At 51.9% G+C, this 23128-nt stretch overlaps 2 protein-coding genes and 2 long non-coding RNA genes across 5 annotated transcripts in view; 2 read left to right on the top strand and 2 right to left on the bottom strand.

Moving 5' to 3' along the window:
• Positions 1-12828: 12828 nt before the first annotated feature.
• Positions 12829-22564, bottom strand: Ptgr3 (prostaglandin reductase 3). Of its 2 annotated transcripts, none has more exons than XM_078029871.1 (2): positions 22080-22564; positions 12829-14004 (listed from the first exon to the last, which is right to left on the bottom strand). In XM_078029871.1, exons 1-2 carry the CDS (start codon positions 22235-22237, stop codon positions 13080-13082), a joined length of 1083 nt encoding a protein of 360 aa, XP_077885997.1. In that variant the 5' UTR covers positions 22238-22564; the 3' UTR covers positions 12829-13079. The 2 variants fall into 2 exon arrangements, with proteins under 2 accessions (XP_077885997.1, XP_005334435.1); XM_005334378.4 differs by lacking the exon at positions 22080-22564 and adding an exon at positions 20050-20741.
• LOC144369747 (uncharacterized) lies at positions 19732-20043 on the bottom strand. The gene is made up of 2 exons (XR_013429464.1): positions 19907-20043; positions 19732-19805 (listed from the first exon to the last, which is right to left on the bottom strand). It is a non-coding gene; the product is annotated as an uncharacterized LOC144369747 (long non-coding RNA).
• Positions 22266-23128, top strand: part of LOC120885287 (uncharacterized) — a 99295-nt gene continuing 98432 nt past the window's right edge. Inside the window, exon 1 of the long non-coding RNA XR_013429463.1 lies at positions 22266-22401. This is a non-coding gene — a long non-coding RNA (uncharacterized LOC120885287). The remainder of the gene's footprint in view (positions 22402-23128) is intronic.
• Tshz1 (teashirt zinc finger homeobox 1) overlaps positions 22883-23128 on the top strand; it is a 72383-nt gene continuing 72137 nt past the window's right edge. The window contains exon 1 of the mRNA XM_078029870.1: positions 22883-23051. Coding sequence (XP_077885996.1) covers positions 23012-23051 — 40 coding nt within the window. The 5' untranslated portion in view covers positions 22883-23011. The remainder of the gene's footprint in view (positions 23052-23128) is intronic.

Raw genomic sequence — 23128 nt, 5'->3', positions numbered from 1 at the left:
TTTTCATTTCTCCTGTGGGGCTGCTCACCTCAGATGGCCCTTGGCTTTGTCTTCTCACTAGAAGTGATTTAGTATTTACTGTCTGTTTCTGTTTCCTTTGACTCTTGGTTTGAGACTACTAATTTTTAAAAAGTCATTTTGTGAGCTTTTAATGAGTTTAGATTAAATCCACCCCTTTCGGTTGATTTCAGTTGGAGATGGATGGTACTAGTACCAGAGACAGAATCCCCACCTGTTTCCTTTCCATAGATAGCGGTGACCCTTAGATGCCCAGGGCTGCCAACCACTAGCCCCAGGTAGAGCCTGGCAGGTCCTTGGCCTCTCTGTGCTGTGGGAATTTCAGGGCCTCTTATTCTTCATTATCATAGGCCATCAAGTTGGATGGGAACTTGTGACATCTAGGTCAAGGCTTTCAAACAAGATCCCACCAGAAACATATAAAAGTCATGTTGGAGGGGAGTAAGGCTCTGGGGTCAATGCCTGGCCTCACATTTTGATTCACCACTTTAAACCTGTAACTCTGGGCAAGTCACTTGGCCTCTCTGGGCCACCCACTTCTTGTGTCTGATGGGATGAATGGTAGCACCACCATCAGTGAAGCTTCCAGAGACCCAGCATAGGAATAAAGCAGCTGATATAATGTCCGATCCCAATGTGAAGAGCATCAGTACTACTATTTTTATCAGCATTTCCCAGCAAACCCTGCCATATTAGAATTAGAATCTGCATATCAGAGAAAATATTTGACCTTTGGTTTTGGGGGACTGACTTATTTTGCTGAGCATGTTATTCTTCAGCTCCACTCATTTACCTGAAAATGCCATAATCTCATTCTTCTTTGAGGCTGAATATCCCATGGTGAATGTACACCACATTTTCTTGATCCACTCATTCATGCAATAGGCAGGCGAGTAGCAGACAGGTGCAATCAGGGCCCCCTCTGTGAGGCTCCTGTGTGTCCAGCCCCTTTCCACCCCTGCTATGAGACTTCCCACTCCAAGGAGCAGGTCAGGCTAGACTGGCACCCAGGTCCCTGATCAGACTTTGGCCCAGGGGATTCTCTCTGCCCCCTCACTAACGATGCCATCTGCTGCTGGGGTCTCATTTCATGGAGCTCCCTCACTAGATGGTAATCAGAGTTGCCAAGTGAAGCTAGTTGATGATTAGGCCACATATCATCGTGTTCAGAGCTGAAATGATGCCTCTTCTCCATGAAAGGGCATCTCTGTCTGGGGACGTGCTTGTCACTCACAAAGCCAGGATTGTGTGCCCATCGCCCCCTGCTGGCCAAGACACGCCCTGCACTGCACACCATTCAGGGCTCCTCTTTGCCTTCTGGCCACCTGTGGTCAACTCTCTGCATTGGACAAGCATGCAGGGCAGGCTGGTGGGAACAGCCTGTGCTGCACCCCGAGAGGTGGGCAGTAGTAAGTCCAACCCAGCACGTGCTCCCCACAGTAGCGGGACAGAGACTATGTTGCGGACACTGCTCACTGCAGGGCCGTGAGTGCACAGGGGGTGCCCCGAGGATGGAACCCCATGAAGGGGAATGAACAGAGTCATACAGAGCAGTCGCCAGGTGCGTACGCCTGCCATGATGCCAGCTCTGGGCAGAGATGAGTCTGGAGGCTCTGCATCATGGGCCTCTGCTGGGCTGCCTCCCTGTCCTCGTGAAGGCTGGGGACGTCCCTGCAGGTCCCCCCAACCCCCTGCACTGTAATCACACCCCCACTCACTCATGAGAGCGGTAGGGTAAGGTTCTTTGAGGGATGGACCCCAGACCTCTGAAAACCACTGGGCTTCTCAGTGCGGCTCTGCGGTTGAATTCAATGTAATATACATGTTCCTGTTCATTGCCATTTATGTGTTAGTTATCATTAACAGCCATTATAATTTTTTCCCAGCGGCAATTACATTGATATTACTATATCTAAATCAAAGAGGACATTACAGCAATTACTGTCATAAGTTGATTGGGAACCACCTAATTTTTAAGTGACACTATTTTCTTATCAGCGTGATGATTTTCCTTAGCAATAAATAACATGCCAGGAGAGTCGCGCCAGTGGAGTGCACCCAGTCCTGGCAGAGGCCGCCAGGCCAGCTCACACACAGTGTGGTTGGTTTGTTCGTTAACAAAAAAAAAAAAAAAAAAATGTGCTTAGTTTCTCTTCCAGGTGAGAACAGAACTAAGATCTGGAATCTCTGGGCTGTGAACGGTGCCACAGATTCTGAAGCCAGGTTTTGGTTTCATGGGCAGAGGGTGATGAGCTTTCCCCGCATCAGATCTACCTCCAGAGCAGGCGAGGAAGCAGGGCTGGAGCAAAGAGGGGGTCGGCAAGACGAGGTGCCTCCACCCACCTCCCTTCCCCGGCAGAGGGTCCCACGTCCAGGGCTGCCAGCCGGCTTTGCCCAGTGGCTGTCTCTGGGGCTTGTCACCCAGAGCGGTGGGGTTTCAGGACAGGTTCTGTAGGTGGCTGCAGACACCAGGCGAGGGGTGTGAGGGGAGGGCACTCTGCCTGATGCCTGTGGCACCTGTGTGCTGGGGCCAGTCACTCTCCTGAGGCAGAGCTCCTGGGCAATTCCCTTGGAGTCGTGATCTGCTTCAGGTCTTTCCCTGAGGGCTGCTTTTCAGTGGCAAGTCCCCTCTCCCAGGGTCTGATGTGGCCCCAGGGAGGGCAATGGGATGGGGCAGGCCCTTGCCCGCAACCTAAGGATCCTCTCCAGCCTATGGATGTCTGTCTACCCTCCGCGGCCTCCTGGTCCTCCTCTCCCTCCCTCCTCCTTCGAGGAGTGAGTGGAACGCCCTGCTCTCTGGACACTGGACTTCTGACCACTCCCTTCTCCTGTCTCAGTACAGATTTCCCCTCAACCCCCCCACCCACTTACACCCTGCGTAAAGCTGACAGCCGTCACCATTCCTCTGGGCCGACTTTCTTAGTCAGACTTGGACCTTTAGCCACTTGGATATCTTCCAGCTGTGTGACAGAGGGGGCTGTATCTCTGACCTCAGTTTCTTCAATGAGTGGAGATGCAGATAGCTCCCCTGGCCACCTACTGAGCACCTGGTGTGTGTAAGGCTTTGTGAGGCCTCAGGTTCACATGACGCTGAAGATCCTGGTGCCCAGCTGAGGCACTGGCCCTGTGACCTCAGTTTCCCTGTCAGTCTCCCCGTCTGCTCCACAGGAGTGCTGACAATGGAAGACCCTCCTCTCGGGGTCCTGGGTGGACTGCAGAAGCTGTTCTGTAAGGCTGCGGGACCAGAGCCTGGCTTACCGTGTGATGTTAAAAGAGGCACCTCCCCCGGCTTTTATTTAAATTGATTACAAGTCGACGTGATAATATTTGGGTCTACTGGGCTAAGTGAGGTATGTTAGGAAGGTAACGTTGCCTCTTCTATCATGACTGGTAGAGAAGTTTAAATGGCACACAGGGCTCATGTTAACTCCATGGACAGTGATGGACTAGAATGTTCTGGGGGCCTGATGGAAGGATCTGGGTGCAGGGGGCCCCTCTCTAGAGGCCCCGTCCCAGTGCCCGACCACAGGCCAGGCAGCCTCCCAGGCCCCGGGAGACCTGCAGGCAGGAGACTCGAGCGCTGTACTGGACGCCTGGGCCACCATCCTGTGCAGGCACGTTTCCCTGGTCCCGTGGCGGCCAGAGCCCAGGCCTGGGGCCTTTCCCCTTGCCAACCCTGTCCCATGTCCCACCTCAGGGCACCATCCCTGCTGCCAGGCTCCCAAGGCTCAGAGGACAACTGTGCTGCTGGTTACCCTAAGGAGCTCTCTCCAGGCCGCGTGCACAGCCTGAGACGGGCAGTGGACATGGTGGTATGGCCAGTGGTTGCTGGCGCACCAGCTGGGGGAACAGGAGCAGTTGAGCTGACTTACACACCCAGACGCCGCATGGCCACCACTCCCACGATGGACTAAGGAATTGAGGATGGAAAGTTCTAGTCATAGAATGTTCCAGATCATCAGGAAAATCAAAAGTGCCTTATGCTAGAGAGGTAGTGAGGGGAGAGCCAGTCCAGGGCTTGGTGCTGGCTCTGGGCCTCAGCTTCTCCCCTACAACCTGAAAGAGGCAGGTTACCTCGTCTCCAAGGCCCCCCACGGATCTGTAAGGAAGGGGCATCCTGCACCCCAGGGAGGCGGGGAGGAGGCAGGAGCTGGGAACTCTGCAGGTAGAGAACGTCTCTAGGTCTTCTGGGAAGTAGTGTGAGAACAGTGCCCTTTAAGTCCCCAAACGGCGAGAAACAAGCCCCCAGCCAACGTACCAAAGGGGGCCAGCCCTGAGGCTTTGCTCAGCCTCCCACAGGGACGCGACGGCTGCAGACCCATCTCTAGGCTTTACAATAAACAGGCATCTTGTGTACTTCACTGACAGACAGACAGCCTGCTCCCCAGCCGAGGGAGAAGAGCCCGGTCGCTGGATTTCCAGAACTTGCCGTGCCCTTGGCGGCCTTTCTGTTTTCCTCATCTCAAGTCTCCCAAACCCCAAGGGCATCACGGTGGGGAGCTGCTCACAGTCCAGAGCCCTCCCCTGGGACCCTCCTTCCAAAAGGGAAGAGGGAGAAGCTGGTGGCTTAATGGCAGAGACCCTCTGACAAGTGTGCCCTTGCTTGATCAGATTGCACCCTCAGGCCAGCAGTATGTAGGTAAGAATCTTGCCCAAAGTTGGGGTGCCAGTGGGTGAGAGAGGTGGCATGGGAACTCAGGTCCCCTACCCAGCTCTGTCCCCTGGTGGTGCATGCACGGTTGGAGGAGCCAAGCACGGCAAACGTGGCCTGAAGCATCTCCCTGGAGGCCGAGGACCCCCTGGTTTGTTCTAAATGGCAGCCCTTCTCATTTCCCCGGGTTTACTCACTCACTCTTTCTCACGCCTTGGGTCAGCTGTCATGCTGAGCATGGTGGCCATGTGCTGGGCATCTCTTGGGACCTTCCTTAGTTCAGCATCACCTCTGACCTGGGGCCCGGACAGTCCAGAGCCTCCAAACCTGAGCCCAAGTGCTGGGGATCCTAAGGCTTTTAAAGAAGTCCCGCATTTGGAGGATTCATTTTGGGTGGTGCTAACTGGGCACCTTAGATTAATGCCAAGGGAACATTAAAAACTGCTAAGGAAAAAACCTTCTATTTCTTGCACCCACAAACAGGTGGACAACCAGACCTGAATGATCCTTCTTCTTCAGGGTTCTCAGGTGCTCAGATGGGTTCACCTGACTTTTCAGCCTCAAGTGGAAGGAGTCCATGTGGGTTGCCTGAGCCTGGGCAGGGAACTCCAGAGAATTGCATGCTAGCTCTCCAAGTGTCCTTTGCAACTGGAGACGAGATAGGCTGAGGCCTGCTACACAGTCCTGCAGCAGTGGACACAGGGTGCTGGGTAGGGGCTTGTGAAAAGCACACATTGATTTACTATTGACTGGTAGGTACTATGCCCCGTGAAGCCTCAGGCATCAAGGTAGCCATGAGATCGGCCCTACCTTCCAGTCTCCAGGGAGACAGAATGTGCACAGACGATTGGGCACCATCGAAGGTGCCAGAAACACAGTATAAGCAAAGTGCTCCTGGAGCCTGGGTGAGTCACTGACCAAGATGTCCTGGCAGGACTGGGAGCCCCATGGACACAGGCTCACAGGGCCAGGTAGGGAACACAGCTGTCTCCCCTTATTGTCTCCATGGCTTTGTTTATGATGTCACTTCCGTGTTTGCCTTGCTGATCCAAGTGGAGCCCCATCCGCAGCCAGCGACCCCGGAGTCTTTCAGATCCCGTGGGGTTCTGCAAAGTCCCCGAGGACCGACTTTTGGAAGAAGTCCTCTGTCCTCCCCACAGCCCAGCACATGAAGGTCAACCTCCCAGAAGGTCAACTTCCGCTCCTCCCCAGCCAGCCTGCCCCGGCCCCTCTGCCCGGCAGGCTCTGGAGGGACTTGTAGCCATCCTTGTCCCTGCCTCCCATCTGTGGGAGATGGACGGTGGACATGCAGATGGTAGTGCTGTTCTCCTCCTTGCCCCAACCGGGCACCCCGCGGGCCCTACGCGTCCTGGCCCGTCCTGGAGCAGCAGGCTCAGCTAGGTGTCCCAGGAGGCCCAGCTCCTCTCACCCCAGTCAGAACCCTGGCGCTCAGGGGCACCAAGGGTCTGCCCAGCCCCCCACGGAGCCCAGTTCTGTAAACTCTGGGAGTTAGAATCTGCCCACAGCTCCAAGGTGTCCTCGTACATTTGTCCTAGACAGAGAATTCTACTCCCATGGCGATGGGGGCGTAGTAACTAGAAATGGACTAGAATCCTTCCCTTATAGAGGCCGAAGCCCTTTAAATGACTGTGACTCTGGGGGCCAGTCTTTAAATCAAGGCCATGTGTGTTGCTGTGTGGTGGGTTCTCGGTGACTTCATCCCAAGGGGACAAAAACCAGACACTCTCCCTTCCATCAGGATAATTGTGAAATAGTGTGATGGGTCAGGGGCAGGGACCCAACAGAGACCTGCTGGCCTCTGTACTCAAGACTCCTGTACAAGGATGTAATCAGGGACCCGAGCCAGGGGTGGCGGGCACTGGCAGGACAGAGTTGGACTCATCAGCAGCAGGAGGCCCTAGGAACGGAGGTCCTGGGACTCTGCCTTCATCTGACACGCAGTGAAGCCGGGGTAGAGGGCCTGCTTGACCAGGCTGCCTGGCCTTGCCCCCTGCCCCAGGCCACCCTGGACAAGACATGGCCGGGCTTCCGAAAGGATGTGCCCCTGAAGAAGCTGAAATGTAACTGTGAAGGGCAGGATTTTCAGTTATGCCAAGCCCTCATTCTGTCACTCACACTTTGGTCGCCTCTGGGCTCCGAGGCACCTGCTGGGCAGCATCTCTAGGACCGCAGTCCCCCAAGGGCAGCGTCATCAAGGACCCCTCCTCTCGAGTGCTGTCCCTGGACCAGCAGCACTGGCGTCCCCGGGAGAGGCAGACTCCCGGCCCCAGACCGCGTTCACTGGGGCCTCGTGTGCATGTTAAGGGTGAGAAGTGCCCCTCCCTAGTGGAGGCCAGTGACGCCCGAGGACCCTCTGCACACCGTCCTCTTCCAGTCGAGTGGTTCTTCTGTGCAGGTCATTTCCCATCTCTGAACCTGGAGTGATTCACCTCTGTCAATGTGTCAGTAAAGAGGTGCCGATGGTGACACTGTGCTCAAATCTGTCAATTTGGGAATCGATTACAAGGTATCAGAGTACATGTAGAAGCTGAGACAAGTATTCTTCAATGATAATGCTCTAATTTTACTACTGTGAGGAGAACAAGCACTTTTGAATAGTCGGGTGACCAGAACTCCGTTGGCTCAGCCTATCCCGCTGATGTGCCAGGGCTGTGATTGTGCAAAACTGACATGGAGCGAAAGCCCTCAAGAAGACGAGTCCATTTCCAATGTAAATCCCAGGACCTGCAGAGGGAGCATATGGCTCTGGTCCCCTGGTGAGCAATGAGGCTTCCTGCCTTGGACCTTGGTGCTGCTCCTGTGAAGTGGTTTCTCACTGTTGAAAGAAGTCACTTCTACCAGGAAAAAGTCTGTTCGTGTAGGTTAAAAATTCACGCTGGTTATGCATGTGTGTGAGGGAGTGGGGACAGAAGTGGCAGAGAGAGACAGGAGTGTTCAGTCGTGGAGTTCTGAAGGGCTTGTTTCTGAGCCTTAATTATGACCTGTTGTTTGCACAGAGTAAGAGTTCTTGTTGCACTCGGGAATGAAACGTCACCCACTGAGGGCTTCTCCACTGGTCTCCTTCACCTTGAAGCACTTCCTAGCACCAGCGAGGGAACCCTCCCCTGATACTGAGCCTGTAAGATTCGGGTGAAACAGCAAATGAGCATTGCAGGTATTTGCTAGGAAGGCTGAGATTATGAGGGCATCACCCCCAGCTTTCAGGGAGCGGAACAAGCAGACAAGGCAGTCGCAGGACAGGAGGCTCTCACCGGGCCTCCGGCTGGACATCACTTGGCGTTGAAGGGCACACTGCTCAGAGGACCGTCTTGGAGCAGTAACACTGAAGCGTGGGTGCTCAGTCCTGAAGCCCATGGAGCTGTTTCTCCTTGGCTTCCAAGGACTGTGCGATATTCAGATGACACGGACTCAATGCCCTGAACACTCCTGTGTGCCGGATTAAAGACATGACCCCACTGTTGTGGTCAGAATCTCAATACTTTTCCTAGGTTGGCCGCCTCCTCCTCCATAAGAGGGTTCATACCAATCACCTGCTGCTGTTCTGCAACACCCTGGGCCACATGTTGAAGGGCCTAGACAGATGGCAAAAGGGACCGTACAGAGGCGGCTCTGTTTACTTGCACATCCACGAGCTCCTTGACCTTGGACAAGGCACCATTCTCTCTGGGTCCCGGTTTCTTCAGAAAATCAATAGAACTAGATTATCTTTTAAAGAGCAAATTTTATTGTTTAAAGGGCAATTAGGTATTCTCACAAAGGCCGGGGAGGGACACAGGTGCCTTCTGGTTCTGGGTTTCTGTGGGAAGGATCTCCAGAGTCAGGCCGGTGGGCACAAGCAAAGTGCTTCCCAGTGGAACGTCTATTCCTGGGCATGTTCTTCCATCTTCCACTGACCAGAGACCTGTCCACGTGAGTCGCTCTGAGACCCTGCCAAGCCCTTCACGTGCAGAGGACGAGGTGCAACACACGCCATCGGTTCCATGGCACACTTTTCTGAGCTCTAAGCGCAAATCCATCTTTCATATTGGAAGCTGCCACCCATCAGCAGGGCGTGTTTTAATTATTATTTTAATTTCAAGTTGGCAGGAAGATGCCGTCAGATAGTGCCCTTCCAGGGAAACTCTGGCTTTGGGGGGCTGTTCAAATCTCTGTGCTTTTGGCTCAGGGCTTCTGAGCACATATGAAGCACATATTGGTTCCCCCAAACTGTCCTCCATGCAGCACTTACCCTGCCACGCAGGGAGAACCACTGCCCATTTCCTGAATGTGCCCAGGTCTCCTGGGATGCGGGACTGCAGGAAGGGAAGGCCTGCGACAGGAAAAAACAGTGTTCCAGGGGTAAATGCCAGACAGCATCCTCCTCAGGTGTCTTGACTCTTGCTGACACACCTCAGGAGGCGCTGGGTGCATACATGATGGAAATACGCCTCTTATTTGTCTTGTTTTCATACCAACTCTACCACCAAAATTTACTTAAACTGATAAACACATTGGTAAAATAGTATTTTTGTGTTTTGTATAAACTTTGGGGGATGCCAACCGTTGCAGATTGCTCCTGGTGACGGCAGTAAGTTCTCATACCAAACATTCCTCTTTTTATGAGTTGAAATAGCACGAGGGCTGAAAAACTGGTAAAAACGGAATTCAAAGTTTTAAGTGGCCACGCCGACAGTCGTGCATTTTGATTTCTCAAACACAATCCTAAATATTTAATTCTACCATCACTGGAAGATTAGTTCTAGAAAATCTAGTTTTCCCAAAACAAAAGAGAACAAACCTAAAACTGCAAAATTAACTAATGAAGTTTGCACAGATAATTGTCTCTAAATAAGCATTATGATAATGAAATATTTACAAGAGAGTGGAAAGCATAAATAAGAGTGATCATGAATTTCTCAAATCGGACCATTTGTATCCCAGTTGTGAGCCACGGGAGGTCAGCCCTCCAAGCTGAGAGTGCATGATGTTTTTCATTGCATTTATTCCGAAACCTGTAGATTGATCATCTGATTTTATAATATCTAAAATGTAGTGTTTCTCCCACATGCACACATGGTAAAGTAATCAATAAAAATATTTTGGTGCCTAGCACCCTGCTCATCTCAAAGGGAACCCTAAGCCCAGGCTCAGCCCCACGAAGGGTTAAAGCATTGCAGGTAAGTTGGTGGCCGTTATAAATGGTCTCCAAATAAAAGCCAGAAACAGGAAGCCAAATTCCAGGTCCCTACGGCATGCCTGTGTCTTAAATGACATCATTTGTCAAGTTTCCAGCATCGTTGGTGGGAACACAACAGAAAGGTCTGCCCTGTGCTGGGGACATCCCCTCAGCTGCCATGCTCCTCAAGTGCCAGATGCTGGGCTCTCGTTTCATGAGCAGCAGCTACTTGTCACTACACTTTCTGTAGACAAACACTGAATGTAATGCTAACGACCATTTATTCCTGAGAAGCTTGGTTCAGATGAATCTTGCAACAATTTATAAAACATACCCCATAAAACTTTTGCTGTCTCTTTTCAAACATTTCCCTGGATATATATAGATATTTTCTAATGCTGATCAGTCAACAAGAATAGTCATTGTCAAAGGGATTGGAAATGATATTGGTATTTTTTGTAGGCAAAAAGGCACCGAAGGAGAAGTCAGAATTGAATGGTAACAGATCACTGGGATGCCGTCGTCTCTCCAGAGCAAGCTCCTGCCATCCTGCCCGGCCAGTGACCTTAAGCCCAACATGCAGAGAAGGCCACACTGAGAACCGAGAAATGATTTATCCACTGCGATTGCTCTGCCCTGGCCCCTTCTCTAAAGCAAAGACTGACAACGGTGCTGAATTATGGATGCACTTTTCATGATATGTAATACAGTTGAGAGGAAAGGTGTTGGGACCCTCACACCATTTCACCTCTCCAAAGAGACTGGGCTTGAACAACAATCCCAGAGGGTGAGACTGATGCTGAACTATGACCCTCAATTTACAAATCATTTTTCAAAAGAATAAAACAAAAGTTTAAACATATTTTTGGCATTATCTGAATAGGCGGAATCTTTCATGCTTGTTTTCTAAGAATAAATGAAAACAGCATGCACCGTAACTTCTCAGTTTGGGGACAGAGAGAACATGAGGTTTTCAGATTATGTTTTATTTTAAACCTGGGTGTTCAGATTTTATTTTTACAGATCTGAATTTAGTATATACCCTCAAAACATAATAAATTTCTATTCTGTAGCTTAAGGGATCCATCAGATAAAATGTTGGTCTTTCATCTTTATTACTCTCCTATTAAAATGAAAGAAACCGGGACTCACTTCAGTTTAGAAGAAGCAATTTAGTTGGTAATGTCCTCAGTCAAGTCCTTACAGAGGGAGAAAGTGCATTATTGCTTAGATTTCACACATCTATCTGCATAAGAAGCAACTAAGCCTTTCAGACACATACTATGTTAAATTTAATAATATTCTTTGATTAGATTATTTTATTACAAAATTTTTCCATTACCAGTCACTTCCTGTGCGCAGTTAGATTCATAAAACCTGTTTCCCCTGCTTTGTTTGTTTGCGCACTCAAGAGCAAGGCAAAGTCTCTTTCTGTTTTGCCACAGCTGTTAGGTCTGAGAGGGACAGATTAATAACTAAGCACCACATTGGACGAGCTTTCTTGTCCCCTGCACCAGGAGCCCTTTGCTATGATGAGGACACAAAGAGCCTCGCATCAGGCCGCTACCCTTCTTCATAACTCAAAAGCGTCACAGTGGCAATAGCCTCTAGTGCTATTTGTCTTTAGTGCAGTTGTGACACTTCGGCATGATCCATAATTTGGCAGCTATTTACCGTGACATTTCCCTTCAGTACAGCCATAACATTCAGTGAAGCCATTATTTGGTTCCATTTACCATATAAATTGTATTGTTGTGCATGCATGCTAGCAGCTACATTAGGTACCTGAAAATGAGTAAATCTTGTAAAATAGATACTAACAGCTCTTCAGCAGTAGGATTTCCTTGCTCCTCAGATGCAAGGGAAGAATTACATCTGCTCCCCAACTTTCCTGGAGCATCTTTAATTGCGTTCATATTTATTGAGCATGTTCGATGCACTGAAACCCAAGACTCTGCAAAATAATCTGGTGGGCTTCACCTTCAATTAGAAAGGCACTGTGGGATTTCGACTTAATGATGAAAGCAGCAGCAGCCTCCGGGCGCCAGAGGTTAAGAGGCAAGTGGATCAGCGTTGGCATGATTCGGGAGAGAAGGCACATGTCGCGCTGCTTCTCATGTGTGGTTGGTGGATGGTGTGTGCCATCAGGCAGCAGTGACAAAACCCATCTCCTTCCAGCAGAATGCTGGACATGAAACAGGAGGGTCAGTGACTGCTATTCTGTTTCCATGACCAGAGATCAGACCCTTGTTCTATGTCTGAAAGCCTCCCATGAGAAGCAAGTGTAGTATTATGGACACTCAGTCCCTGAAAGCATGGAGCTGTGTGACCTGTGCTCCCTCATTACCATCCCCTGCGTATGCCTAAGCTGTGTCCTCCTGCAGTCCACGCTGCATCACGCAGACTTGCACCATAAACACAGCACACGCATTTCCCTTCCTGTGCACGTAAATTCTTAAAAGTCCCTTCAAACTCTGCGGTTTCCCTTTGCAGAACCTATTTTCTGTGTCTATAAGTTTTCAATATCAATTCTCTTCTCACAATAACAGAGACATTTCTCACACTGCAACACAGCTTACCAGGATGACTGTGGATGAAGCCCATCAAATAAAGGGTACTTCTGGAAGACAGGTCTGTGTTTTCGGAATCATCTAATACCAACATTGAATCTGGGGAGAATCCTGCCCAAAATGTCTAGGTACATAGCTGGTTAAGGCTCTGCAGAAAAAGGGGGGCCCTATCCTGGAGGACAGGACAGTGACAACAGTGCAGACCTGTGGCACCTCTCACTTTTGAGCTGCTCATTAGCATAAGAGCAGGCTCTCCCAGAGCTTTGTGAACTGTTTTCAAGACTGATTTTAAAATCTCATCAAGCTGAGGACATACTGATTCGATCAGGTCCTGCATCAGGAATTAATTTACTTCCCTGGAACAATAAAATCTGGAATGAGACCGTCCATGACTAAAGAATCGAATGTAAACGTTTTACCTCTGAGTATGGAGGGAACTTTTATTGGCACTTTTTTTCCCAAGGAAGGAGGGGGAGGGGGAGGGAGAGAGAGAGAGAGAGAGAGGGAAAGGGAGGGAGGGAGGAATGGAGAGATTCATTAACACCTTACTTTTGTTTTAAAAAATATTATATCTATCACAAACTAAAAATAAATGGATTTGAGTAATTCTCGGGCATAAAGTGCTCGTTTTCTTTCTCCTTTGATTTATGTCATTGTTCAGTTTTTACAGCTTACTGTTGACAGAGTGAGGTAATTCAACTACAATTTTTCCAGTATTTTTTCCCATGTACATATAATCGACAGCCCGGAATACAGAGTCCAGACCCGCAAACCTGCCCCCTGGAGAGAGGTCTCCCAGGTCCACCTCACAGACCAGGTCCCCACTGGCCTGCAGCTTAAGCAAGTGCTTCATGGCTGCCGGGTACTTGGAGAGGTAATGGTTCAGGAAGAAGCCCTGGACGCTGGCAGACTTCTTCAGCAGCTTGGCGGGCAGTGTTGCTGCTTTCACAGGCGAGAGGCCAGCAGGACTTTGGTAGCCAGAGATAAACCCGATTACTATCAAGCGCCCTCTGGTAGCCAAGGCATCTAAGGCCAAGTCAAACATGGCTCCCCCAACAGATTCATAGACCACATCCACACCATCCGGGTACTCCTGCCGCAGGACGGTTCCGAGGGGCTCGGTCTTATAGTTGACAGGGCGATCACACCCAACAGACTTCAGAAAAGCAGACTTTTCATCAGAAGAGCACGTTCCAATTACATGGCACTTTGCCTTCTTTGAAAGCTGCACAGCAAACTGGCCCGTCCCCCCAGCTGCTGCTGTCACCAAAACTTTCTTCCCTTCTGACAGTTCTCCCAGCTCATTCAAGCTGATATATGCAGTGGTGCCACTTACCAGCAGGGTGAGGTACTCGGGTTTCACCGAGGGCACTGGAGTGGCAATGCTGGCAGGCACAACTGTGTACTCTGCAAAGGAACCAGGTGTCACGTAAGCCACGGCCTGGCCCACTGAGTGTGTGGCACTGGCAGAGAGGCCTAAGGCCACCACCTCACCAATGCCCTCGAAACCTATGTCAAAGGGGGGCTTCAACGATGGGTCATAGCGGCCAGCAGAATAGTTGATGTCAGATGCATTAATGCCAACAAATCTACAAGAAAACAAACAAGTCAATGTATTACGAGGCTTTCTTTGTTAAGATATTCCCACTCTGTTTAGAAAGAGTATCTAACTCCAGTGACTGTGGAGGGGTTGCTGGGCTAAAGGATCTCACAGAATTTAAGAAAATTCAACCCTGCTGTTCCCCTGGGGTTGGGGGGAATCAAACAAGTACTGTTCACACTGATCTGCACTCAGAGTTTGGGCGCCTTTTATTCTTTCATCAATTTAGGAATAATTTTATATCACTTTAATCAGCAAGTGATTTATTTCACATGCCATTTGCTTTTATCCCCCCCTTATTTTTCCAAAAGGAGAAGTTTAAGAAAAAAAAAAAGAGAGGAAAAAAGGGAAAAGTCAGGAAGCCCTCCACATACCAACTTCACGAGAGCTATAAGCTGGAAATTAATTGGCTTCTTTAGCAAAGATGTTAAAAACAGTGGGCTAAAACACATTCAAATAAGGGCAGATATACTGATTCTGGCAACAACTTAATCCTTCAGATAATAATAGCAATGGCAATGATATTATTAAAGGTGGTGGAGTGTACAAGGTCATGGGTTGCTACATGTTACTGCCAGGGTTGTTTGAAGAGGCTGATATTCTCTCTGGTGTAACCATATCCAGTGTGAAAATATGCATTTTGATTAACTGAACAAAAACTGGGGAAAATGATTTTTATGGAATATTCATTGTTTCACAGTCCCTCTCAAATGGAAAGGAAAGCAAATTGTCACTGTATTTCTCCCCAACAAGAAGCAGAGACATGACTTGATTAATACCAGATGATTAGTTTCACTTTGGTATCCAGAGTCAATCTAATTGCCAGGCCAGTATTTTTACCAGCTTTTTTTCCATTTGATATACCTTATAATAAAAAAATCCTGATAAACAGGGAAAAAAGCCATCTAACTAAGAATGTCAGGAGGTGGTTTTGACACATCAGGGAGGACCCTAAACATGTCATTTCCACCTGTAATGAAAAGAAAAGTGGGTAGGATCTGGTGGCAGGAAGAAAGCTGTTAAGAATGCCATCTTTAAAGAATTTCACTCTTAACTTAATAAACCAAACTGCGGTGTGAAGACCTGCTTTCACTACAAGGCAGATAATGCTCTGCACGTACAAACACTCCCTTATGACCATCCCTGGCCTAGCTACCACAGAGAAGGTGTCTACACAGTGTCCAAATGGGAAAGCGGGAAGCAGTTCCTTCCCACATGTACAGCTGCCTTCAGAGGTCAGCCCCAGCCTCGGTAATACACTGCGGAATTCCAAACCACAGAGGATGCACTACCATGACAAAAGGGAAGAACGACTTTTTGCTGGTTTCTCATTTGGCATTTAATACCAAGATGCCTACATTCTATTTTTAGAGAAGGAGGGGGGGCTGCCACGTCTTTAAATGTACTTAATTCTCAAGTCCTGGCCTTTTTGGGAAGGGCTGGCTTCCTGGGAGCTTGCTTCTGGACTTGAGAGAGGTGGCCCAGAGCACAGCCCTGCTGGAGCCTTGCCTTAGGCTGCAAAGCACGCTGCAGGGAAGGCGCCCTGAGCAGAAGCAATGGCAGGGCTCCTGCGGAGGTGGGGGACGGGGCCCAACCACCAGTTCTGTTCTCTGTGCTCCTTTGCCCAGGGTTAACTCTTCGTGTGCCCGAGACCCCTCCCGGTTGGAACCCCCTGGCGTTTTGCAGTGGTGTCTCCTCCACCAGGAACCCTGGCTTGGCTCCCTGGACGCCTAGTGGCTGCTACCCCTCTAGGGTGGCCCGGGGATCGCCCCCACCTCGGGAACCCATGCCCGGGGGCTCCGGACAGAGACGCAGCGCCCCCCTCCCCCGCCTGTGGTGGCCACTTCCCGGGAGGAGGTGGAGAGAAGCAGCAGGGCACACTCTCAGGACACGGAGCCCAGACATGCTGGACCTGGCAGCAGAGGCCCAAAGTGGAGGCGGAGTGGGGCTCCACGGGGAGCCGGCGGCAGCGCGGGTTGGCCACCGGGCTTGCCTGGAAAGCCGGCGCCACGGTCATCCCCGGCCAGCGCTGGGCGGACAGCGGCTCCGTGAGCCCTGTCGGGCTCGCCATCCCACCTGGCCAGCCCCGGGGCCCGAAGTGGGCGCTTCTGGGCCCAGGTCCCTCAGAAATGCCCGGCCACCGCTGGTGGCCGATCTGCACCAGCTGGGTCTCCCCAGCGTCCCTGCGGCTGCCGCCCAGGCCGCAGAGGAGCCTTGTTTGCCGCCTCTTTGCCCGCGCCCTCAGTCCCCGCGCGGACAAGTTCCTGGAGTCCCGAGCGGAGCTGACGCGCTGGCCAGCAGTGGTACAGACATCCCATGGACCGTGACCTTGGCCCACAGGCACTCTGGTCCCCCATCCCTGCTGCCTTCGAAGTGGCGTCGGGGGAAGGCGGCTCAGGCTGGTGGCGAAAGCCCGCGGCTGCACGCACCACGCACCTCGCGCTCTCCGGGTCTCTGGGCCCTGGGTGTGGGGACTCCGGCTCTCGCGGGACCCCAGCTTGGACGCTGCCTGGCCGCGGCCCTAAAGGCGCCCCAGTCCTTACCTGGGCTTCGGGTAGAAGCTGCGTGAGGACGGGGAGGCTGAGCCCTTGGCTCCACCAGAAACAAGTTCAAGGGCAGCAGGCTCAGAGCGAAAGGGGGCTCGGTCCAGCCGCGGGGACGGTGAGCCACCAAGTCAGAAAGCCGGCAGGTTGGGAAGGGTGCTTGATGTGCGGGCCTTCCGGCACCTCCCTTTAATTGGAAATGTGTTTGTAAGTAGTGCGGGATTCCAGCAATCCAACGGGACGACCCACTGAAAAGACTGGAATCCAGAGAGCCCAGGAGAAGGAATGGGACCGGTGCGGGCATTCCCTAAATATATACCCTTCTAGAGTCACCCAGCTTATTTATTCTAAAATGTGCTGAACCCCTTCGTCATGTTTATTGTTAAACAAGGCAACACTGACGAGGGGGAGGGAAACGGTTTCTCTTGAACAAAAATCAAAGGCGAAGACCGGAGTCCATAATAAAACCCTGCAATACTAGGAGACAAAACAAAGTCGTTCAAACCTGACTTTCCTTAAAAAGAAAAAAAATAAGAAAGAAAGAGAAAGAATAAAAGACAAACTATAAAGGAAAGAAAGAAAAACAACTACACTGGAGAAGAAATATTTTTACCCTCCCTCGAGCAACAAACCGTTTATCAAAAAAGCTACCCCATCCCCCCACCTCCTTTCACCATTCCTACAAACTCTAGGCTCCATTATCTTACACTTGAGCCGAAAATCGTTAGAAATACTTGGAAACGGAAAAATCTGTCACCTTCTTACGAAAAAGCTAAAAATAGCACACAAACCAACTTGACATGGGTGCTAGTCCCTCTTTTCCAAGGGCTCAGCATGGAGGGGGAGGTGGGAAGTTACTAGCAACGATGACATGGTAAGGTGAGGACTGGATAAAGGAACATCAATTACCCATTCCGGAAGGATTTTATACACCCTCCTCACACCTTTCTTCAATGGTAAACTTTACTACCCTAAAGCATGTCCAGCTTATAAGTACTGCCCTCTTTTTGAATGAAGAATTTGTTTTCTACTAGATGGAATGGGATATGCAAGTGGTTCACTCAGAGCAAAAGATGGTTGGAACGCAACTAAAATCCCCAAACACCCTTCCAAATTTGGGCTTAATGCATTCATTCCAAGGTAGATTTTATTATGATAAAAATGAGAAGCACCTGCATAAATTTTTAATGCAATTAACACTGCACAGGTGAAATCTGATCTAGGATTAAAATGAACTAACCTGCACTGAATTATTAAGCCTCCATTCCTTAAAAAAAAATTGGTAAGATGCTACCTTCACTGACATGGTTTGCAAGAATAAATGCCCTTCCTAGTATGGAATAGAGTTTCCAATAGGGTAAGGAAAGAGGGAAGTAAAGATTCTGTCCTTTTCTAACTTGCAGAAAACTGGCTCTGGTTTTTTTTTTTTTTTCCTATTTTAGATTCAAGGTACAAGTCAAAGGTCAAGTTGTTCAGATAAATATACTATTTATTTTAAAGGGATTCTTGATGTATACTGTATGTGGAAGGGGAAAAAAAAGGCATGGATTTTAAAGCAACCCAAACTGATGGGCTACATACATGGGAGCCAGTGCTCCTGTGCTCAGACCACGGGCTCAGGGGTCCACATTGCCCCGACCTTGGGACCAACCCTGGTGACCCTGGACACATGGCAGCACCTGAGAGACTGCAACCTTGGGGGAGGAAAGGGAGGTGAGAGCAACCAAAAGCTTGAAGGGAGCAGAGGAGAGAAAGAAAGATTCTGAAGAGTTAACAGAGTTAACCCTAGCAGGTAGAGAGGCCGGGAGGCCTGCAGCCCAGAGCAGAGCCAAGCAGCCTCCATCATAGGGGCAGTTCCACATGACTTGTGGTTTTCCAAATTGATAACTCCCCCTGCCAGTCTTGTACTACTCTCTCCCCATTACAACCCATTTCTAAAAGGTGTTTTATTCACAGTTTTGTTCATATTAGAGTTTACAGTCTATGCTCTACAACACACAAAAAAGAAAAAAAAAAAGCTTGCGTGTAACTTTTCCTCTATTGTTTGTTTGGAAAGCTTTTAAGTCTGGTCTCAACTCAACTTCCAGCACATTACTGGTACACTCTGTATGTTCTAAGTGAACACATACTCAAACCTGTTTTTTAACTCAGCAGAGAGAATGTTCTTACTCTCAACAGCTTTAGCATTGCATCACACAATGAAGCAATCCTTTGCACCGAGGTCGACCAAAGCAGACAGCTTCAAGGAGATACATACACATGCACACACTACATGCACACAAGCAAACACCGCCCTTTAGCACTCCCTACCGACCCCCACCCCATTTCCACTCCTTGGCTCACTCAATTACTAGTTTTCAACAGGTTTCCAAAAGTTTCGAATCATGACCAGTATTCTTCATTCCTACACTCTAGTGTGGGAGGCTGATGGATTTCTAAACTGGACTGATTAAACGCTTTATGGAGCTACTTGGACCGGGTACATTTTGTCCTTCCGACCTCGCAGGGGACTTACAGAACTTCCTAGCACACAATTTACAGCCCAGTTACAGTCAGACCGAACTCCTCCTTTCAACAATATTATGCAACTTGAAAAATGCAACCATGCAACGCTGGAACCGTTCAGATGGGACTTAGCAGGCCAAAGGGCAGAGAGGACTGCAGCCTGCAAGTCGGGCAGCAAAGGGACCTAACCAACAGCACAGAGACGCGGGTGGTATGGCTCCGACACAGTGAGGACTCTTTCCTTCCTGTCTCTTCACCAGTTACTAAAGATTAGTGAGGTGGAAACACATTAAGGTGCGGAGCATGGGGGTGGAAAAGACAGAAGATCGAGTCTGCAAAACATGCGGGTAAACGCAGCCATACCCCTGGCCCAGCCCGGCCCAGCTGCCCTGGACACACGCCACGCGCCTATCCTTGCACTCAGGGGATAGACAACAGTCACACAGCACTGACAACACGCAGACGACAACGGCGAGGTACACTCAACACGCGAAAGGACAGACTCCGCCATTGCTAGACGGTTGCCAAGCTGCAGGGGACAGGAAAAGCTAACCAGTTCCTGGCCCCCTTCCTTCAAAGCACATTTACCTAAACGTCGCAGATTGTGTCCGGGTTATTCCTGCTCCACTAAAAGATATGTCAACGCAGGAACCGTGGGTTCGCGCGGGTGGGCCGGGCGGGGAGCCTCCCCTTCTGGATCTCGTCGGTTTTATTTCGGGAGCGGGAGGGGGAGGAGGGAGGGCTGCGGAGGAGGGGAGGGGAATCCCAAATTAAAATAACCCCCAGTTATGAGGACGTTCGGTGGCATCGGATATTCACACTAGCAAGTCACATTACATTCACCTTCGCCAGATGGCGGCGGGTTCAACTTCCCGGGATCTCGCAAAGTCAGGCTGTGCGCCTAAGCGCGCGCCGCAGTGTGGGCACGCGGGCGGCCCGGGACAGCCGGGAGCTGCGGCCAGGGCGGGGGCGCGCGCCGGGCTCACCGGTTCCGGACGAGGAGGTCTCCGTCCCCGGGGAGCGGCACCGGGCAGTCCCGGCGCAGGGTGACGGCCTCGCGGAAGTTGGGGCTCAGCCGAGTCACCACCAGCTTCTGCATGGCTCGGGGGATGGCGGAGCCCTGGAAGTCCAGGAAGTGGCGGGCGTACGACAAGTCCACGATGGCCCGAGCCCCGCCGTGCGCCAGCCGCAGCATAGCCCTCGCTCGCCTCCGCCCGCTCTCCGCGCTGAAGCCGGCGGGGTCACGCCCAGCCTGGGCCGCCCGACTCGGCTGGGCGCGGGCGGGCGGGTCCGCCCCTCCTCTGGCCGGCGCCCTCCCCTCGCTCCCCCTTCCCTAGACACCGGGCTCCGGTCCCCGCCCCCGGCCCGCCGCGCTCAGCGTCGGCGCAGCACCGGTGGAGCCCGGGCGCGCCTGCTCCCGCGTCCCAGCCGGGGACCGAGGCCGCCCCGGCGCAGCTCCTTTAATCTTTTTGTTTTGGTTTAAATCTGCTCGGCGCAGACTGGCCGAGGAGCCTCTCCGCCCTCCCCCTCCTCCCGGCGCGGGAGAGGCACCGGATATCCCCACCCTCCCCACGCTCGGGAGCCGGATTTGACTCCTCCGGGGGAGGGGGGCGGCCAGCGTGGGGGCCCGCGCTCCGGCGGTTGCCGCGGCCCGGAGCGGCGGCGGCCCCCGGCGGCCCCGAGCGGCGCGGCGCCCGGCGGCCGGCGCAGGCGCCTCCCCTTCCCGTGCGAAGCGTTCACTTCCTTGCAAGGTGGTACGAATCAACCCCGAGCGCGGCCGGGGCGGCGGGGCACGCCGGGGCCTGGGCCGAGCAGGGAGCCCCCGCCCCGGTGAGCGCGCACCAGCTCCAGCAGCGGGGTGAGGGCTCTCCTTGCACCTTGAGCCTTGGCTAGGGCCTCCTGTCCGGAGAACGCCTCACCGCGCCTGGAGCCTTCGGTCTGTCCCGTGCAAGTTGCACGAACTAAGCCATTTTATTTATCTTGGCCTAGATTTTGTGCTTTTCCATGAATGTTTTAAGTAGCTCTACCAGACGGTTACAGGTTTCCCACTGGGAGAGAACACACATACTGAAACTAGAGGGCAAAATTCCCAGAGCACATAAACATTTTAAAGTTGTAGGTGGTGCCCCCGAGGAGCTTAATGGAACTGGAGACGTTGCAATGATGTATGAAGACCTCATTTTCTAACCCAGCCAGAAAGATGTCGTTTCATCGTGTCAATTTTCTCCCTAATTGCGTGCATTGACTAAATAATCAATTCACGATTCATAGAGGGGCCCAATTAAATATTTCTACACATGTCTGTGATGAGCTAAGCTCATCTTTAAATTTCTATTTAAGTTGTATATTTTAATTTAAAAACATTTCTTGTTTTCCATATACCCATGTATTGCCAAAATATAAAAGCCACACAGTGCCCTTCCCCAGCTAAGTCTAATCTCCAAACTAGGATTGCAAAAGTGACACAGGTATTTTTTCTCAAATGTAGGACATACTTCACCCAAGGGTGGTTTGAATCCACGTGGGCGCATGTGTATGCGTGTTCTAGAGGGGGGAGGGGAACTAACAGTTTTGAGAATCTGCAGGGACTAATGTCTGCTTAACTTGGCTTAGAACACATGGGTTCTACCAGGGATCAGCCAGTGGATCACAATAACAATCTCTGAATGTCTTCCTCCAACGTGCAATCTTTTATGTTATGCTGTATTAAGATTTCCTTTTTTGTGTCATATTGTTTAGCTCCGGGAAAAAAAAAAAAAGAAAACAAAGCAATTAAAAAGATTGACAGGTATGGTTTGTGTGAGACCTATTTGTAATTGTCAGGGTGACGTTGGCGAGAGGAGGAGGAGTAAAAACTGAAGCAGGAAAAGCAGCTCGATGTGTCTGTCTATCAGTTGAGACTGTCTGAAAGCTCTGCGATCCGAATGTGTGTTATATTTCACTGAAAAGAGGAGAGAGCGAGAGTGCATCTCTTCTCTCCCAGGAGTTTGGGGCGGGGGGGACAGTCCACGCTTACCTCGCCCATCCAGTGAATGTCTGCTCTTCACCCCTTGGCACATACTCTCCGGGTTGTTGTTGTTGGCGTTTTTTTTTTCTTCTTTTATTGAGGGGGGTGCTTTTTGTATATTTTTCAAAATTTTTCTGTTGGAAGATCAAGACCGACCAAAAATCCATGCTCGAAATGTGTTTGCATTAGATTTCGCCTCGGAGGCAGCGGCGATCCTGGCAGCCAAGCCCCCCAGGGGTAGCGCGGGGCACAAAGTGGCGCTCCGGCGGGTGACACTGTTTGATCTGTGACTGTTTGGAAGGTGGAGCAGCGCTGACATCCCCCGGCGCATGTATGTACGGGGGCTTCACTCCTCTGTCTTGTTTGCTTTCTTCCTCCTAGACTAAGTGCGCGAGGAAAGGACAGCCCGATCGGCCTCGCTGGCGCACAATGAGAGAGCTGCGACCCGCGCACTAGGAGCGCCCGCCGCGACCCCCGCCCGGCGAGGAGAGGGGCCGACAAAGTTGCGCGCCGAGACCCCGGCTCCCCGAGGAAGGCGCGAGCGTCCGGCGGCGCCCGGACAGCGCCCGCCCAGCACAGCGCGCGCGGCATGGAGCGCGGGCCGCGGGCCGGCCCTGCGAGCGCCCGCCGCTGCGCCCACGGCCCGCGCCGGGGATGACTGCGGGCTCGGCGCCCAGGCCCCGCGCGCTCCGCCCGCAGCCCGGCGGCCGGGGAGCGGCCCGCGCGGCCGCCGCCGCCGCCTCCTGAGCGGCCCGGGCGCGGCGGTCCATGCGAGCGGCGCCCGCGTCCGCGGCGCGCCCGGAGCCCGGAGCCCGCGGGGACGAGGCCAAAGTTGGGCGCGCCGCGGAGTTGCGCCCGCGCCCGGGCCCCGCGTCCCCGCGTCCCCGCGCCCCGCGAACTCCGGCGGCGGCTGAGGCGACGGCTGCGGCGGCCCGAGCAGCATGCCGAGGAGGAAGCAGCAGGCCCCCCGGCGCTCGGCAGGTAACGGCGCGGCCCGCGCGGGGAGCGGGCGCCGGCGGGGCTGGCGGGAGGAGGGGTCCGCGGCCGCCCGCGGAGAA

This window comes from Ictidomys tridecemlineatus, chromosome 13 (genome assembly GCF_052094955.1).
Source record: "Ictidomys tridecemlineatus isolate mIctTri1 chromosome 13, mIctTri1.hap1, whole genome shotgun sequence".
In the NCBI taxonomy this organism is placed as follows: Eukaryota; Metazoa; Chordata; class Mammalia; order Rodentia; family Sciuridae; genus Ictidomys; species Ictidomys tridecemlineatus.
The sequence above is the reverse complement of the archived record's forward strand: the minus strand, read 5'-3'. Positions and strand labels throughout refer to the sequence as shown.

What these genes read in the sequence shown, in the direction of transcription:
- Ptgr3 (XM_005334378.4), bottom strand. Translation starts at nt 20,258, where the DNA reads ATGCTGCGGCTGGCGCACGGCGGGGCTCGGGCCATCGTGGACTTGTCG. An exon ending in GACCTCCTCGTCCGGAACCG is followed by an intron (nt 14,005 to 20,049) that starts GTGAGCCCGGCG and finishes GTTTTCTTGTAG; the next exon opens with ATTTGTTGGCATTAATGCAT.